Genomic DNA, 17,436 nt, shown 5'->3' on the forward strand with positions numbered 1-17,436 from the left:
TGTGCTCGTGGACTTTAAAATTTTAAAAGGTCAAAAAGACAGTAAATAGCAACAAAAAGCATATAAATAAACAAAATTTCAGATAGTTATTAGTGTTATGTAGAAAATTAAAATACTTGATTAGGAGGAAAGTCAACATTTTTATTTTGGGATAATTACATAGTTAAAAAAATTCTAGAGAAATTCATAAAGTTTTCATCAAGTAAAATAAATAGCTCCAGAGATCTACTGTACAGCATTGTACCTACAGTCAAAAAATGTACACTAAAAATTCTTTTTGTACACTTAAAATTTTAAGAGGGTAGATCTCAAGTTAAGTATTTTTACCACACACACACACACACACACACACACACACACACACACACAGAAATCTAAGGAAATTAACCAAAAAAATTACTAAAGATAGTTTATTCAGCAAATCTGTGGATATACAATAAAGTCATCAAGAATTGTTTGCATTCCTCAATGTTTAGACTACATATTTAATAGCATTCAGTTCAGTTCAGCAGCTCAGTTGTGTCCGACTCTTTGAGACCCCATGAATCGCAACACGCCAGGCCTCCCTGTCCATCACCAACTCCCGGAGTTTACCCAAACTCATGTCCATCGAGTCGGTGATGCCATCCAGCCATCTCATCCTCTGTTGTCCCCTTCTCCTCCTGCCCTCAATCCCTCCCAGCATCAGAGTCTTTTCCAATGAGTCAACTCTTCGCATGAGGTGGCCAAAGTACTGGAGTAAAGATAGTACTTGGTTTAAGGAGGCGGCAGAGATGTTGTAGGTGGATTCGGTAGAATCAGCAGGATCCAGGGACTGGATGTTAAGGGCAAGAGGGTTGTCAAAGATGCCTCCCATACATTTAGACTGGCCTGAGGCTAAGAGGGAACCATTTACTAACTAGAAGAAAAAAACAGGAGGGAAGCAGATTGGATGTGAAAAGATGAAAGGCTCAGTAACTAATGAAAAGAACAGGAAATAGAAAAAGCAATGGAACAGAACAAAGTCCAAAAAACGACTTTACCATATAACAAAATTTAGCATACGATACAAACAAGGAAGACAGAAGGGCATAAATTATTCAATAATTACTGTTGTTAATAACTGGGGGAGGGACTGGAGTCCAACCTCACAACTAAAAATGAATTCCAGATGAATTAAAATTTTAAACCTAAAAATACAACTATAAAAGTAGAGAAAAAATTTAATTTCTGATTTTATTTAGATTTTTATATTTTAAAATTGGTGAAAAGCTCTTAAAAGCATACTGCTGCTGCTAAGTTGCTTCAGTCGTGTCTGACTCTGCACGACCCCATAGACGGCAGCCCACCAGGCTCCGCCATCCCTGGGATTCTCCAGGCAAGAACACTGGAGTGGGTTGCCATTTCCTTCTCCAATGCATGAAAGTGAAAAGTGAAAGTGAGTATTTAAGAGTTGCCACAATTAACATATCAAAAATAGTTTAAGTCAATGAGAAAAACAGATAAAAACCAAAAAGTGAGCAAACACACATCTCAGTATATTCAATAACTAACACAAAATACCATACACATTTTCTCCAACAGGATTTAGAGACACGTATCTGTCAATTATTTGGGTACAATCACACAATCAAATGTATAGAAAACAACAGCTGATGAACACTGCTGATGAGAGAACGCAAGATGCTAAAATTTTTCCGAAATGCAGTTTGGCAATATGTACCAAAAAGTCCCCATACAGGGCATACACTTTGACTCATCAATCCTACAATTAAGAATTTATCCTGGACTTTCCTGGTGGCACAGTGGGAAAGAATCCGCCTGTCAACGCAGGGAACGCTGGTTGGATCCCTGGTCTGGGAAGATTCCCCATGCTGCAGAGCAATTAGGCCTGGGGGCCACAGCTATTGAGCCGGCAAGCCCTAGAGCCTGTGCTCCACAACAAGAGAAGCCACTGCAATGAGAAGCCCACACACAGCAACCAAGAGCAGTCCCGGCTCACTGCAACTTGAGAAAGTCCTTGCAAAGAAATGAAGACCCAGCACAGCTTAGTCATCACAACATGTACATAACAGTAAAAACTGAAAGCCACAGGGATTAAATTAAAAGGTTAAAAGTAATGATATAGCGAATCTTACTTCTGACTTGAAAAGACACTTACATATTGTTGGTGAAAAAAATGGTTAGGGTATGATTCCATTTTAGTCCAACACTGGGGCAAAGAATATGAATAGGCAATGGACAGAGAAGTGCAAATGGGCAAAAATTAAATAAAAAGATGTCAACCTCATTAACAACTAATGAAATGCAAATCAAAGAGTGATATTCAATAACTTCGCATGTATCCATGCATCAAAAATCAGCATGTCTGACTGCTTCACATGTTGACGAGGTTGTGGAGAAACAAGTATTCACAAATACTGCTGGTAAGAATGCAGATTTATATGGCCACTTTGAAAGATAAATTGTACATACAAGGAGATGTGTCAGGAATATTCACTACACTATTGTTTATTAAAGGCAAATTGGAAACAATAGGGAAATAGTTATGTAATATAAGGCAAGGAACTATAAGGGGTTGTAAAGAAGAATGAGCTAGACCTCCTAGTAACAACTTGAGCAGAATGTAGGCATCTGTGACATTCACATTATCTTTAAAATTGAAAAGCTACTCCAGAACAACCAAAAGGGTTTTACAAAGTTAGCTCTGGACATTTCAAGAGACCCTGTAACTTGGGCAGCTTCCCCTCAGGCAGCCAGCAGAGAGAATGACACAGCAAGGGGGAGAACAAGGGAAATAATACCCTCGGACTTGTTTATGAGATTGCATCTGACCACTCAGAGTGAATGCACACTTCTTAGAAGCAGTATGATCTAGAAACTGAGGAAGCATATTAGAGAAGTCATATTCACCACTTCTCTGATAATCCAGATCCAGAGTCACTGCTTTCCAATGTTATTGAGCATTTCCTACAGTAGAAAAGCCGTCTTACAATGACACCCACAATAAAACCTACCCCACACACTTACATCAAACAAGTTTCACAGAATGATACTTAAAACTTACTACAAGCCATGTGCCTGGGTTTCTTTTCCTTCAATTCCATTTTCAATAAGGCTAGTCATAACCCACTAAAAGTGATTTTAGAACCTAATAATGGATTTCAACCCACTCTGAAAAAATACTGACCCCAAAAAGCAGTTTTTCTCACTATTCTATCTCCCAATGCCACTTCCACCATCACACCACCACTAAATTCATCTGTTACCTTGCTTTTACTCAGGTCAGTCCATCCACTTGAAATACCTTCCTTATTCCTTTCCCTCATATAAATCCTATTAATTCTTCTAAATCTATCAAAATTCCAAGCCAGTTATTTCCAGGCAGACTTTCTTGAAATGTTCTTTTAACTCTTAGAGCAACAGTCATCCAGTCAATTCCATCTGTCAATGAATACTTTGGGATATCTACTTTGTCTGGAATTATTGTTCGAAATTTATACTTGAAATTCTTTTTCATAATCTTACTGACGGCAAGCATCAGTCTTACACTGACTTAATTCCATTACTGTATCGTAATAATGCCTCACACATAGCAGTATACAGATTTTATTTCCTGTAAGAACCTCAGCTTATCTGTTCCAAGAGTTCAGAAAAAAATGCTACCCATAACTTAAACTGAGAAAGATAGACTATAAATTACCAAAGCACTTCAGTTAAATAACTGTTGAATAAACAGCCCTATTCAAGGACAATTAAATTCAAAGCTCTCAAAATTCCCAAAGAATTTCCCTAGGAGAAGGGCTTACCTGTATGGTGAGGCCTGGGGCCATGACGTTTAAATCTTTCTGCAGAGCTTGCTTGAGGTTTTCATCTATTTGATCTGTTTTTGAAGCCAAGAACAAGAGATCTCATGACACTCAAAAAAAAAAACAGTCTTAACACTGTGCTAGCACTAAAACAAAACTAATTATTATTAGATCTAAAGTTTCCATGGTATTATTCTTTCATAGAGCTTGAACCATGTCACACACATATGAAAACAAATAAATATATATACAAATGAGAAAAAGTGTGAGGAATTACTGGACAAAGAAATTGAGGAAAGACGACAAGCAGCCATTGATGTTTATCTAATAAATGGAGGATCTAGATTTCTTATGTCTTAATTCAGTATTGTGACTTAATATGTGTCTTGGTTCTCTAAAAAAAAAAAAAATTTTCTATCTTTAGTCAATCTTTATCCAAATTCTCAAATAACTAAATTTCATTTCTATGGAACTCAGCTGATTATTTAGATTTAGAGAGAGGGAGGGAGGGGGAAAGCCTCACGAGAAAGTTCTTAAAGCATACAAGAATAAAGATGTCACTTCATTTGACTTTATAATTCACAAATTTTTCTATCCACCTCATCAGTACTTTCCCTATTACTAAATAACCAGTAGTGTGACAAGAAAAGGCAAAATTTTCTCAAACATCATTCCAATAGTTCGTAATCATCAACGAGGAATCAACTGATAGATTTCTACACTGATAAACCATTTCTATATCTGCCTCTAAGAAATTCACTAATAATATTTCAGGACGGAGAAGTAGGCAGCCAATAGCAGCAACCCAACCCCTGGCCAGAACTTTCACTATCACAAATGAAAAGTAACTTGTACATAAGAGAATTAGCATAGCGAGCCTGAAAACTACTATCCTAGAAAGGCCTATTTGCAATTTGGTCTCTGACTGTCACCTGGGGTTGTGGATGTGGAGAGCATTTCATTTCCACAATCCCCAGAACTGGGAAGAATGACTTCACTGTGCCTAAATTGTTTATTCAAATAATGTATTTTATGCTGAGCATCTACTTTCCTTCTGGAAATCTGGGATATTGGTATTGATACATGCTAGGCAGAGGGTACCTACATGAACAACTTCCAGAAAAAATTCTGGGCAGAAAGTCTCTAATGAGCTTCTCCAGCAGACAACATCTCACATGTGTTGCCACATTTCAAGGCTGGAGTAATCAAGTGTATCCTCCATGACTCCATTGGAGAAGACTCTTGCAAGCTTGTGCCTGATTTTCTTCAGACTTCACCATGTGCCTTTTCCTTTTGCGATTTTGCTCTCTATCTTTTTGCTGTAGTACATCTCAGCTGTGAGTATAATTATATGGAGTCCTGCTAGTCCTCATCAAATGTGGAGGTGAGTCTTGGGAAACTGCAAGACCCAGGTTCTAAATTCCCCCAATTATCTATTAAAATAGCAACAAAGCTGGGCTTCCCTGGTAGCTCAGCTGGTAAAGAATCCACCTGCAGGAGACCCTGTTTCGATTTCTGGGTCAGGAAGATCCTCTGGAGAAGGGACAGGCTACCCACAGTATTCTTAGGCTTCCCTGGTGGTTCAGACGGTAAAGAATCTGCTCGCACTGCAGGAAGCACAAGTTTGATCCCCGGGTTGGGAAGATCCCCTGGAGGAGGGCATGGCAACCCACTCCAGTATTCTTGCCTGGAGAATTCCATGGACAGAGAAGCCTGCCGGGCTACAGTCCATGGGGTCCCATAGAGTCAGACGCAACTGAAGAGACTGAGAGCGCACAAGCAAAGCTAATTTTTAGTAAATTATCATGGCATAAATAGAATATTGTAAGAAATAAATCTTTTTCCAATCTGTACCAAGTTATACACTATACATTTCAGAAAATGGTTATCATTTTTAAAGTATCTTAAGTAACAATTTGCTTAATTTAAGCAATTTTAAGCAAAGAAATTTTCAACTTAAGATAAAGAATATTTTAAACACAACTGCTCTATTATAAATTCAGAAGATATGCACAAATAACACATTACTAATATTATTATAGCCTTCACAAACAAGTTGAACAAGATTTCTAATTGGTTATTCATATATTTAAAACAAATAAGACTCACCAAACAATTCAATGTAAACTTCTTGAAGTGTATGGGCACTGCAAAACTGGTTCAGTTCATGGTGGATTTTATTGAAGATTAAGGTCTTGTCATAATCTGCAGTGTAGTTCTTCACGATATCAAACACTGGAAGAAAGGTACAATTCATGTTTACCTGTGTATCCTCTAATTCAGCCAAGGTAAAAGTTAGTTATAAAATATACACAAGAAGTGCCAATGAAATCCGAAAACATGGAACACAACTCTAAGCCTTGATGTGTTCCTTAATGTGCTTAATATTTCACATATTATTGCATTTGCAATTCTAGTAAGCAAACTTTGAGTTCCATACTAAGGAGAGTGTATATTATCTTGAAGGTAATAAGGAACTGTCAAAGTTTTTGAATAAGGGCATGACACTATCAGACTGTACTTTGGCAGCAGAGTGAAAAACGAACTGTAAGGCATAGAAATCCGAGGCAGAGCAAGTATAAAGAAGCAATGATTGAAAAGCAAAAGTTTAGATAAATAGAACCTGAACTAATTGAAGAACAGTGGAAATGAAAGAGGGAAGTAGCTCCAAAAGGCCATTTTCAAAAAGGCAGTTTTCAAAGGTTGAGGGAAAAAAAAAGATGCTATGCTAGAAGGAAAGGATGCTAACATTTCTGGGCCAGGCTTTACGTCCGGCAATTTATATACTTCCTTAACACACAATTCTCACAAAAAATCTCTTAATTTTGCATAATATGAAACTGAGAAACAGAAATTTCAGAAATGTGCCTAAGGGTATCATACTATACCATGCCAGAACCTATGCCCTACTTATTAAAACATGCTGCTTTCTCCCTTCAAATCCAAGACGTGCTCTACTGGCCTTCCTATGGAGAAAACTAGAACTAGACTGCAGATCACAAACCGGTCATCAAATAACACTCAGTGGCTAATTAATTCTCTTGGTCATTTACAAATGAGTCAGTGATGCAACAGTTTCCTCTTTATCTCTCGCCAGAAAACAAGCAATATCTCCCCTTCTTCTGTTTTTTCCAATCATAGTCCATTCCACTGATCTGTGACCAGGACAAGTGAGAAAGTGAAGTCAAGTGAAAGTGTTAAGTTGCTTAGTCACGTCTGACTTTTTGCGACCCCATGGACTATAGCCCTCCAGACTCCTCTGTTCATGGAATTTTCCAAGCAAGAATACTGGAGTGGGGTGCCATTCCCTTCTACAGGGGATATTCCCGACCCAGGAACTGAACCTGAGTCTCCTGCATTGCAGGCAGATTCTTTACCATCTGAGCCTCCAGGAACACCCTTGTGACCAGGGAAACTAGATTATAAAAGACAGGAAAATACTTAGTTGCTGAAAAATATAATCCAAATCCACTTGATAGTAACACAGCTTGCTCTCTGTTCTGAAATTCTTTTGCTATTTGTGCCTGTACCAGTGACATGAAATTCAGCAAGACCTTACATTCCTCTCTCTCTCTCTCTCTCTCTCTCTCTCTCTATATATATATATATATATATTTTTTTTTTTTTTAGGTCAGTATCATGCCTTCTCAAGTGAAGAAAAAGAAAAAAAAAAAAACCCTTAAGGCAAAGGTCTAACTTCATGTTTTTGAATTGTTTTTGCTGAACACAGTATCCTGACATTGTATGTGTGCAAATTTTAGTAAGGATAATTATTAATAAGTAATACTTAATAAGGAAAAGTATTACTACTTAGTAATAGGTAATAAGGATAATGACAGATTTTTTTTTAAAATTTATTTTATTACAGTATAGTTGATTTATAATGTATTAATTTCTACTATACAGCAAAGTGATTCAGTTATACATAAATACACATTCTTTTTCATCTTTTCTTTCATTATGATTTATCACATGATAGTGAATATAGTTCCCTGTGCTGTACAGTGGGGACATGCTGCTTATCCATCCTTTATATAACAGTTTGCATCTGCTAATTCCAAACTCCCAACCCACCCTCCCCCAAGGCAACCATAAATCTGTTGCTTCATAATTTGTGTCATATTTTAGATTTCACATGTAATTGGTATCATACCATTATTTGTCTATCTGACTTTACTTACTATGATATTCTCTAATCCATCCATGCTGCTGCACACTGGCATTATATCATTCTTTCTTATGCTGCATAGTGTTCTATTATATGTATGCACCGCATCTTTTTTAATCCATTCATCTGTTGATGGACAGTTAGGTTGTTTCCATGTCTTGGCTATAGTCAATGGTGCTACAATGAACACTGGGGTGCGTATCTTTTCAAATTATAATTTGTCTACGTACATGCCCAGGAGTAGGATTGCTGGATCATATGACAGCTTTATTTCTGGTCTTTTGAGGAATCTCCATATTGTTTTCCATAGGGGCTGCACAGAGTTACATTCCTACCAACAGCATAGGAGGGTTTCCTTTTCTCTACACCCTCTGCAGTATGTTATTTATAAGACTTTTAAACGATGGCCATTCTGATCAGTGTGAGGTGGTACCTCACTGTAGTTTTGATTTGCAGTTCTCTAATAATTAGTGATGTTGAGCATCTTTTCACGTACCTATTGAGCATCTGCATGTCTTTTTTTGGAGAAATAACTTATATAGGTTTTCTGAAAGCAGCAGATCTTTTGATTCAAAGTAAAGTCTCAAAGACACCCATGTATACCCATGGTCATAGCAGCATTATTCATAATAGCTAAAACATGGAAGTAACCTAAGTGTCCATCAATGGATGAATGGATATAGTGGAATATTATTCAGCCTTAAAAGAAAGGAAATTCTGACATGCTGCTACACAGATGAACCCTGAGGACATTATGTTGAAGTGTTAAATAAGCCAGTACAAAAAGACAAACACTGTATGATTCCATTTATGAGGTACCTAAGAGTAGTCAAACTCATAGAGACAGAAAGTACACAGAAATGTCAGAAAGACAGAAACAGTGGTTGCCAGGGGCTGGGAGAGGGGGCGGATGAGAAGTTACTGTTTACTGGGTAGACAGTTTCAGTTTTACAAGATGAAAATGAGTTATAGAGATGGATGTTGGTGATGACTGCGTAACAGTGTGAATCTATTTAATGCCCACTGAATATTTAAAAGTGGTAAAGATGGCAAATTCTGTTATATGTATTTTATCAAAATTTAAAAAAAATTGGGAAAAAAAAATCAAACATTAAAAAGAAGGCCAATCTTACTTCAGAAACTCTCATTCAGTTTTTTATTTGAACAGTACTCCATCTCTGGGGGTTTTCATCTATTACCAAGAAAATGTTTTCCCCACACTGAGGACTTTCAGATTGCAAGTTATAGCAAATCTCAGCTAAAAAAGATTTTTTGGTGGTCACAAATCAATGTGGTCAAGGAACTGATCAGTTTTAGACTTTAAATGTGTAAGGAAATTATTTTTCATCCTGATTGGGTGAAATGCCACTTTCTAGGAATTCTATTAATAATCAATGACTATCTTGCTAAATACACTCAATTCAGAGTATCCCATACAGTTGCAGAAAGTCAACTCTGTCCAGGATTTGTGACCTATCACTATCACCATTCCCTAAGAATGGAAAATATTCCAATGATTATTTTATACAGAGAGAGATAAAAAATGAATGAAGTCATAAAACTTTCCTTAGGGAATCTCTTATTCTTCAGGGACTCTCTCAGTTACAGAATACTCTGATTATAACTCTAACAGAATAGATGGGTACCATACCTGCACAAGGGGCCAACATATTAACCACTTCTATTCGGTCAATATAGATCATGACCCCACCACTAAAAACAGAGAAATGGAAAAATGTGAGCCAAATACAAGCTATTAGAGTCCCAGATTAATCCCACATCATCCAACAAACCCCACATGATAGAAATTCAGAAGTATAAATCTAAAGATATATTACTGATTAAAACGACCTCATTAATCACTACTCAAATGACCACTATACACACTCACCTGGTTCCTCTCATAACCAAAGGCTCTCCTTTGTAAATGTTATCAGATGAGCTCACAGGAAGACTAGACCTAAAACCTAGAGCTGCTTAGCACTCTGCCCTTATTAACTGAAGCCAACAGCTAAAGCAGTGCATCCCTCAAACTTCTCCAACAAGGAACCAGATAAAATGGTTTCCCAAGAGGTACAGAGGTCAGCCATGAACTGGAATTCTTTTGATTTCCTGCCCTATCTTAATCTACTTTTCATCTGTATTTACTCTAATATGAAAAAAAAAAAAACTTCCCCCCAAAATGCGAAGTAAAATTGACACTCCAGAAAGATAGCTCTTGTTAATTAATGGTTTCCTATACTTCCTGGCCTACCAGCACACATCCTGAAGGACATATGAACCTCAGTTTAAGAAACCTGAAGTTAAGAGATTTTGAAACTATACAATTAAGCCCTTCTATCAACTTACAATAACATTTTTTTCTGATAAAAAAGCATAATACCTGCTCACAGGCAAAAAATCTGACAAACATAGAAAAGCATGAAGATAAAAATAAAAATTTACCCAATATCTCATCAGCTGCCAATTTTGGGTCATCTCTGAAGGGAATCCATAAAAGAGAGTTACAGCTAGACCTAGAGAGAACTTGGTATCAAATGCCTTAACTTAAAACAGAGAGAATCTGCTCCCTCTTTAAAAGCATTCCTATCCTTCCACAGATGTCAAAGCCTCTTTTATAGGCTTTAAAAGTGATATATTAATCATTTAAAATACAGAATTTAAAACATACTTTGAGTTTTATACTCTTCCTTTGATACAATGCAATGTACTGATTATACTCTTTGGGCCTTGCCTGTCTTTCCTGCCCCAAAACTCTTTAGGGCACTGATTTTCTAAACATGGTCTTTGGACCAGCAGTATTAGCATCACCTGGGAACTTTTGCTAGCCATGCAAATTCTTGGGTCTCATTACAGACCTACTAAGTCAGAAACTCTAAATTAGATGGCATTTAATACTATACTTGATATGGTGAGCTAATTCCATTTTAAACTGTTACTATCAGTTTAAAATGACTCCTAAGATAGAAAGCTCCTATTTGGAGGCAGGGCTTTTCTCAAATAATGCTCAGAAGAGAAATTCCCCTGGGTTACTATCACGCCTATCTGAAAGATGTTTAAGTGACTACAGCTTATGAACAGAAACTACATCTGAATCAAAGGGACCCTGGTAAGCAAGGGGAACGCTTACCTTGTTCCACAAGGCACATTTTTAACTTCATCAGTTTGTAGTGTTGTCTGGGGAGGAAAAAATATCTCATCAATACTCAGCACACATATCATCAAGGAACAACCCACTCCAGTTTTCTTGCCTGGAGAATCCCAGGGACGGGGGAGCCTGGTGGGCTGCCATCTATGGGGTCGCACAGAGTCGGACATGACTGAAGTGACTTAGCAGCAGCAGCAGTGTTAAAGGAAAATCTCTATAGAACTGCTAAGAGATAAGTACAAGAGAACTCCATTACAATTTTAGCCCCCTAAATTTCTTTTTGTATCCTCACTGTTCAGTCGCTAAGTTGTGTCTGACTCATTGCAACCCCATGGACCTCAGCATGCAAGGCTTTCCTGTTCTACACTATCTCTCGGAGTTTGCTCAAACTCATGTCCATTGAGTCAGTGATGCCATCCAACCGTTTCCTCCTGTCATCCCCTTCTCCACCTGCCCTCAATCGTTCCCAGCATCAGGGTCTTTTTCAATGAGTCAGCTCTTTGTATCAGATGGCCAAAGTATTGGAGCTTCAGCATCAGTCCTTCCAATGAATATTCAGGGTTGATTTCTTACAGGAGTGGTTTGATCTCCTTGCTGTCCAAGGACTCTCAAGAATCTTTTCCAGCACCACAGTTCAAAACCATCAATTCTTCAGCACTCAGCCTTCTTTATGGTCCAACTCTCACATCCATATGTGACTAGAAAAACCATAACTTTGACTATACGGATCTTTGCTGGCAAAGTGATGTCTCTTGCTTTCTAACATGCTGCCTAGGTTTTTGCATCCGAACAGACATAAAAGACCAGAAACAAAACATTTTATAGTTAATGTTTGAGTCAAGACTCACCAGGGAAAGTTTCAATGTTCAATCTCTCAATCAGAGTCCTTTATTTGCCTTGCCTATACATTATTTGCCTGGAGTTGGCCTGGGATTACAAAATACATGGAATACCCACAAGGATACTATTGCTAGGACTTGTGTTTTGAACTCTGATTCCACTGCTAATTATTAATGTTTACAATGAAGGTAAAAGATAACTATTATATGCATACAAGTAGGCCTTTGAACTCAACAGCAACCTCTTCCTCTGAAGCTGTAGGCAGTATTCTAGGTCAGGTCCTAGTGATCTCTCAGATGGTCTCTTCAATTTCCTTTTTAATAGAACTGCCACCATCAGCAGTGCTTCCTCCTAGTGAACCAACAATATGGTACTTTATTACCCTACCCCTGTCATAACTTGATTTGGATTTGGAATGACTCCCTATTGCACTGGAAGGCATACAACAGGTGAGCACATAATGAGTGTATCCTGGACACAATGCACTGTATTAAGCCCACAGCAACAGAGCACTTGACAGAATACAAAGGAGAAAGGAAGCATGGCCCCTGTTTCCAAAGAGCTCACAATCCAACACAGGAGAGAAAATCCTTACACAGCAATCCATAACAGATACAAATTAGGTATTAACTGGCAGAGTTAAGTAACCAGTCACACAAACTGTGTGTATAGGTTTCAGGAAGCAGTTTGCTTGCCTGGAGTAGGAAGGGCAATATAGATGAAGTGAGGCTCTGAGAAGAGAACATGATGATGTTAGGGAGAGGGCCTTGAATATTGGCTGGGGGCGGGGGGTGGCTTGTGCTCTCCCTAATCCATCCTATAAACAGCCACAAAATGAACCTTTCAAAAATATGACTTCTTCTTCTTTCCTTTGCTTATGTGTGATGTGGTTCTCATTACCTATCACATCCACAGGCAAGAACACCAGCTGGGAAGCTAAAGTAGTAATTTATTTAGATTAACGTAGAAAAAGCCATGGAAACTGAAAGCTGTCAACCCAGGAGACTTAACAGAGGAGTTTGATAACTAGTTGCATATAGAATTCCAGGAGAGGAAAGAATAGACTATGAATTTTGGGGTTAAAAGGGTGATAATAAACATTATTGACAGGTTCTGAGTAGAGAGAGTGAAGCTGATAAGAAAGGCGAGCTCAGTTTATTCCCTTCAAAACATTAACCAAATTAAGACTTCCATATCAACTTTACATATACATTTCTATCTAAATCTAAAGGATAGTCTTCAATTTTCAAACCAAGAACTAGCAAAGAGTTCAAAGGTTAAATCTTCAATTTAACATCCTATTTTCATGTACTTTTTTACTTCTTTTATATTATCTCAAAAATCATTTTCCCAGTATAAATATTTCAAAAGTCTTTGGTTTTGTTATATATATATTTAAAGGCTAAAAGTCTTCATATTTTTCTAAACATTTTTTTTCTTACATCATATATGGGGATATCACATTTCCCCAAGATGCTTCTTAAATATTCCTATCAAATGCCAAATCTGTTAAGCCATTTGTTTATATAACCTATGTCCTCTAATGTGTTCCAAAAATTCCTAAAAATGTTTCTACATCTCATTCCTATGAAAACAACTTCTTAAGAGGGTTTTATTAATATAATTCTTTCCTAGAGCACTGCTGTTTCACATATAAAGACCATTTCCATTTAGTCAAACGGACTCCAACATTTAATATTTTGTAGATACAAAGTACATTAGTTCACAAAAATCTTTTTATAAATTTCATTTTCATTTCTTATGATAGTTTATCACTCTATATGTGAATGTCTGTATATTTAAATATTTATATGTAAATATATACACACATCCTGTATTTCTCTCTTTTATATAAAAGGGTCATCAGTATGACTCAACATACTAATCTCCAAGAAGGCAGAGACAGACATGCCTGGCACTGAACAAAATCTAAAAAAAAAGCCCCTGATCTCTAAGCATTTGATGAAGCCATTGACAACATCACTACAGACCATTTAGGCTGTTGACTCTGGCTGTTGTTCAATCACTAAGTCATATCTGACTCTTGCGACTCCATGGACTGCAGCATGCCAGGCTTCCCTGCCCTTTACTATCTCCTGGAGTTTGCTCAAATTGAGTCAGTAATGTTCAATTACATCTCCTCCTGTTGCCCTCTTCTTGTGTGGCCTTCGATGTTTCCCAGCATCAGGGTCTTTTCAAACGAGTTGTCTCTTCACATCACGTGGCCCATGTATTAAAGTTTCAGCATCAGTCCTTCCAATGAATATTCAGGATTGATTTCTTTTAGGATTGACTGGTTTGATCTCCTTACAGTCCAAGGAACTCTCAAGAGTCTTCCCCAGCACCACAATTCGAAAGCATCAATTCTTTAGCACTCAGCCTTCCATATGGTCCAATTCTCACATCCACACATGATTAACGGAAAAACCACAGCTTTGACTATATAAACATTTGTTGGCCAAATGAGGTCTTTGCTTTTTAGCATACTGTCTAGGTTTGTCAGCTTTCCTTTCAAACAGCAAGTGTCTTTTAACTTCATGGCTGCAGTCACTATCCACAGTGATTCTGGAGCCCAAGAAAATAAAATCTGTCACACTTCCACTTTTTCCCCTTCTATTTGCCACGAAGTGATGGGACCAGATGCTATGATCTTAGTTTTTCAAATGTTGAGCTTTAAGCTGTTGGTAGGTTCATGCAGTTAAAACCTCTTGATTCAGAGAACTAACTGGAGTCTAGAATGGTTAGGTAATTTCTGCAAAGTCATGTAACCAACTGGTGGAGGAGCCAGGGTCAGAACCTCTTCTCCAGGTTTCTGGCCCCATTATCACTACACCAGACCGCTTCCTGAGAAATCACTTCAATTTAACAACTTTCACCAAAAGTAGAAAGGCCAGAAATATAAACTGTGTTACAACCCCTGCCTTCAAGAAGTTATGAGACTTTCTGGGAAAAAATTCATACAAAAACTTAAGAGACTAATAACAAGACAACATTACTAAAGGAAACAAGACCAAGGGCCAAAATTTACAATATAGACTTAAAGAGCTATGGAACAAGAGTAGAATTTGTGATGAGCTCTAAAAAGGCTGGCAAGATTTAGACAGGAAATAAGGAATAAAGAGAGATGGTGAGATGGCATCAGCCAAGGCAAGAGTGAATAAAGTATGGGAAAACAGTATGGAATTCAGTCTGACTAGGAGAACACTATATTTCATTTCAATAGACAAGATTCTTATCCCAAGCCATCTAAAAGGAAATTGGAAGGAAATCTGGAGGATTTAAGTATTCATAATGAAAACCTCATTTAGCAGAAAGCCTAGACTTTAAATTACAAGACTAAACACATTAAACTTCCCTGAGTCCTGAAAAATCAGCAGCAGACAGTAGACAAACTTCTGAATCCAAAGATTTATGATCACACAGTGCTTGCAAAAGTAGTAACTATCTAATCCTGCTTTGTCATCTTGTCATGTCAAAAGATATTTACTAAGTGTCTCCTACAGCCAAGACAGTATTCTCAAGAACCAGATGCTTATTTCAGATATTCTGGGATGTTGTCAAACTAGAACATTCAGTATGGTTTCACATAAAATTGTGCTTAATGTTCCAGGCAAAAATATGAGGCAGAGAAACTGTGTATAAAAATTGAGATCCTCCATGTTAACAGTAGCCCAGGAGATTGCCTCTATGGAAACCAAACACCATTCTAAACCAAGTAATCACTGGTTTATGTCTCTAGTTGTGTTTCAAAATCTTGCTTTTACTCTGATAGCAAAACAGAAAACCTGCTGTATTCCACTATATAGATGGGAGAAGTCAGTCCTTAAAAGCTGCCTAGCTCATACTTCCAGAGAGTGATGTCGATCAAAGTCATAACTTATGCTGTGACAACTGTACTCTGAACTTTAGCTCCTACATTGGTAGCATACTATCATTTGCTTAAGCAATAAGGAAATCTATCTCTACCCATGAACGTGGTAACTGTTCCTGTCACACTTGTCTTTCTAGTGTCGGGGCTTCCCTAGGAATCACTCACCTGCACAGATCTGAAGGTAGTAATGAAAGGCAACATGATATGATAGCCCGGTCCACTGGGGCTAGTTAGTAAAGCTCCTCCCCTGCAAAAAGATGTTTCAATTTGATAAGATTATAAAAAGAGAAATTCTCTTTCCAAATCTAAAATGCTACAATAAACATTCACTCTTACTCATTCTATTGATCTACTAAAGCCTCACTAGTATGAGTTACTTGTGATGAACAATTGCTGGTCTCCACAGTATCTGTCACACCTACAAAAGTGAAAAGATAAAATTAAACTGTTCACATTACACCTTGTTTCATAAGCTCTAACAACCACATCTCCGGGTCTCCAGCATACTTTCAGGTATAAAGATTCTCTTTGGTCTTTAACCTTTCGAGAAACACTTGTGGAAAAAAAATTCAGCTGGCTCTCAGTTGATGTACTTTAACTGTACATAACACAAGCCAGATCAAAACATAATACATTTAATCACTGGGCTGGAAAAAAAAAGGGATAACACAAACTTCCAAGTAAGGAGAAAATTTCTGATGCTCACGATTCTTTTACTCTACATAGAAAGCAATTACAATATTGGGGGCAATTAACATATACACAACACTATATATAAAATAGGTAAACAAGGACCTACTGTATAGTACAAGGACCTATATTCAGTATCTTGTAATAATCTATAACAGAAAAGAATCTGAAAAATATACAAACATATAAATCACTTTGCTAAACACTTAAAACACAACACTGCAAATTAACTATATTTCAAAAATTTTTTAAAAAAATACTTGGGCCATAAAGCCTCTATAAAATCAACAACAAAAAATTAGCATATAAAGATGAAGAATAAAGAGATAAAACTATAAATCAATGTTATAAGCATAGATGTGAATAGAATTGCACCAAATTCTGAAATGTAAGAAACATGACACCATACTCTGGAAGTTATAAAAAGGAGGCAATTTGGAGGCAACAATAAAAATGAAATCCTGTTTTATATAGTGAATAGTAAATTCATAGAACTTAGCTTTCTATCTTGAAAATATAAACAGATTTGCAAAGAATTCATAACAAATAACTAAGAAAAGATTAATTGTTTTAGGTCCATCCCTAACTCTTTGAAACCCACACCTTGAAATGTTCTTTCTTTGCCTTTACTATCACTTTTTTCCATTATTCCAAAAAATTTTTTTTCCAAAAATTTTTAAAATTTCAAATTCATTGAAAGAAAGTTATATGCTGAACTAGATGGAAATACAGACTAACCTGTCATTTTTAAAATGCTAGACTCCCATCCCTACTTGCTAAGACTATTTCTAAGACTCAAGGTGGATCTAAAAGTGGAAATATCAGTTTTAGGGGAGGATGGGCGGAAGCCAGCAAAAAGCTGAAGCTCTTTCAAATACACCATTTCAAATCTCTCCAAACTATCATCTGTCTACATAAAAAAAAAAAAAAC

The 17,436-nt window shown here is 37.0% G+C and overlaps 1 protein-coding gene across 3 annotated transcripts in view; it reads right to left on the minus strand.

Annotated features, from left to right (window-relative positions):
• ERLIN1 (ER lipid raft associated 1) overlaps nt 1-17,436 on the minus strand; it is a 38,150-nt gene that overhangs the window by 19,642 nt on the left and 1,072 nt on the right. For 2 of the 3 annotated variants that reach the window (XM_068961210.1, XM_068961211.1), the window contains 5 exons: nt 15,981-16,062; nt 11,087-11,133; nt 9,608-9,669; nt 5,898-6,023; nt 3,789-3,862 (listed from right to left, as the gene is read on the minus strand). In XM_068961210.1, the coding sequence (XP_068817311.1) occupies nt 3,789-3,862; nt 5,898-6,023; nt 9,608-9,669; nt 11,087-11,133; nt 15,981-16,062 (391 nt within the window). Of the gene's footprint in view, nt 1-3,788; nt 3,863-5,897; nt 6,024-9,607; nt 9,670-10,401; nt 10,437-11,086; nt 11,134-15,980; nt 16,063-17,436 lie in introns of those variants that run through there. The other variant, XM_068961212.1, reaches the window with a different exon arrangement.

The sequence above is a fragment of the Capricornis sumatraensis genome, chromosome 23, assembly GCF_032405125.1.
Source record: "Capricornis sumatraensis isolate serow.1 chromosome 23, serow.2, whole genome shotgun sequence".
NCBI lineage: Eukaryota > Metazoa > Chordata > Mammalia > Artiodactyla > Bovidae > Capricornis > Capricornis sumatraensis.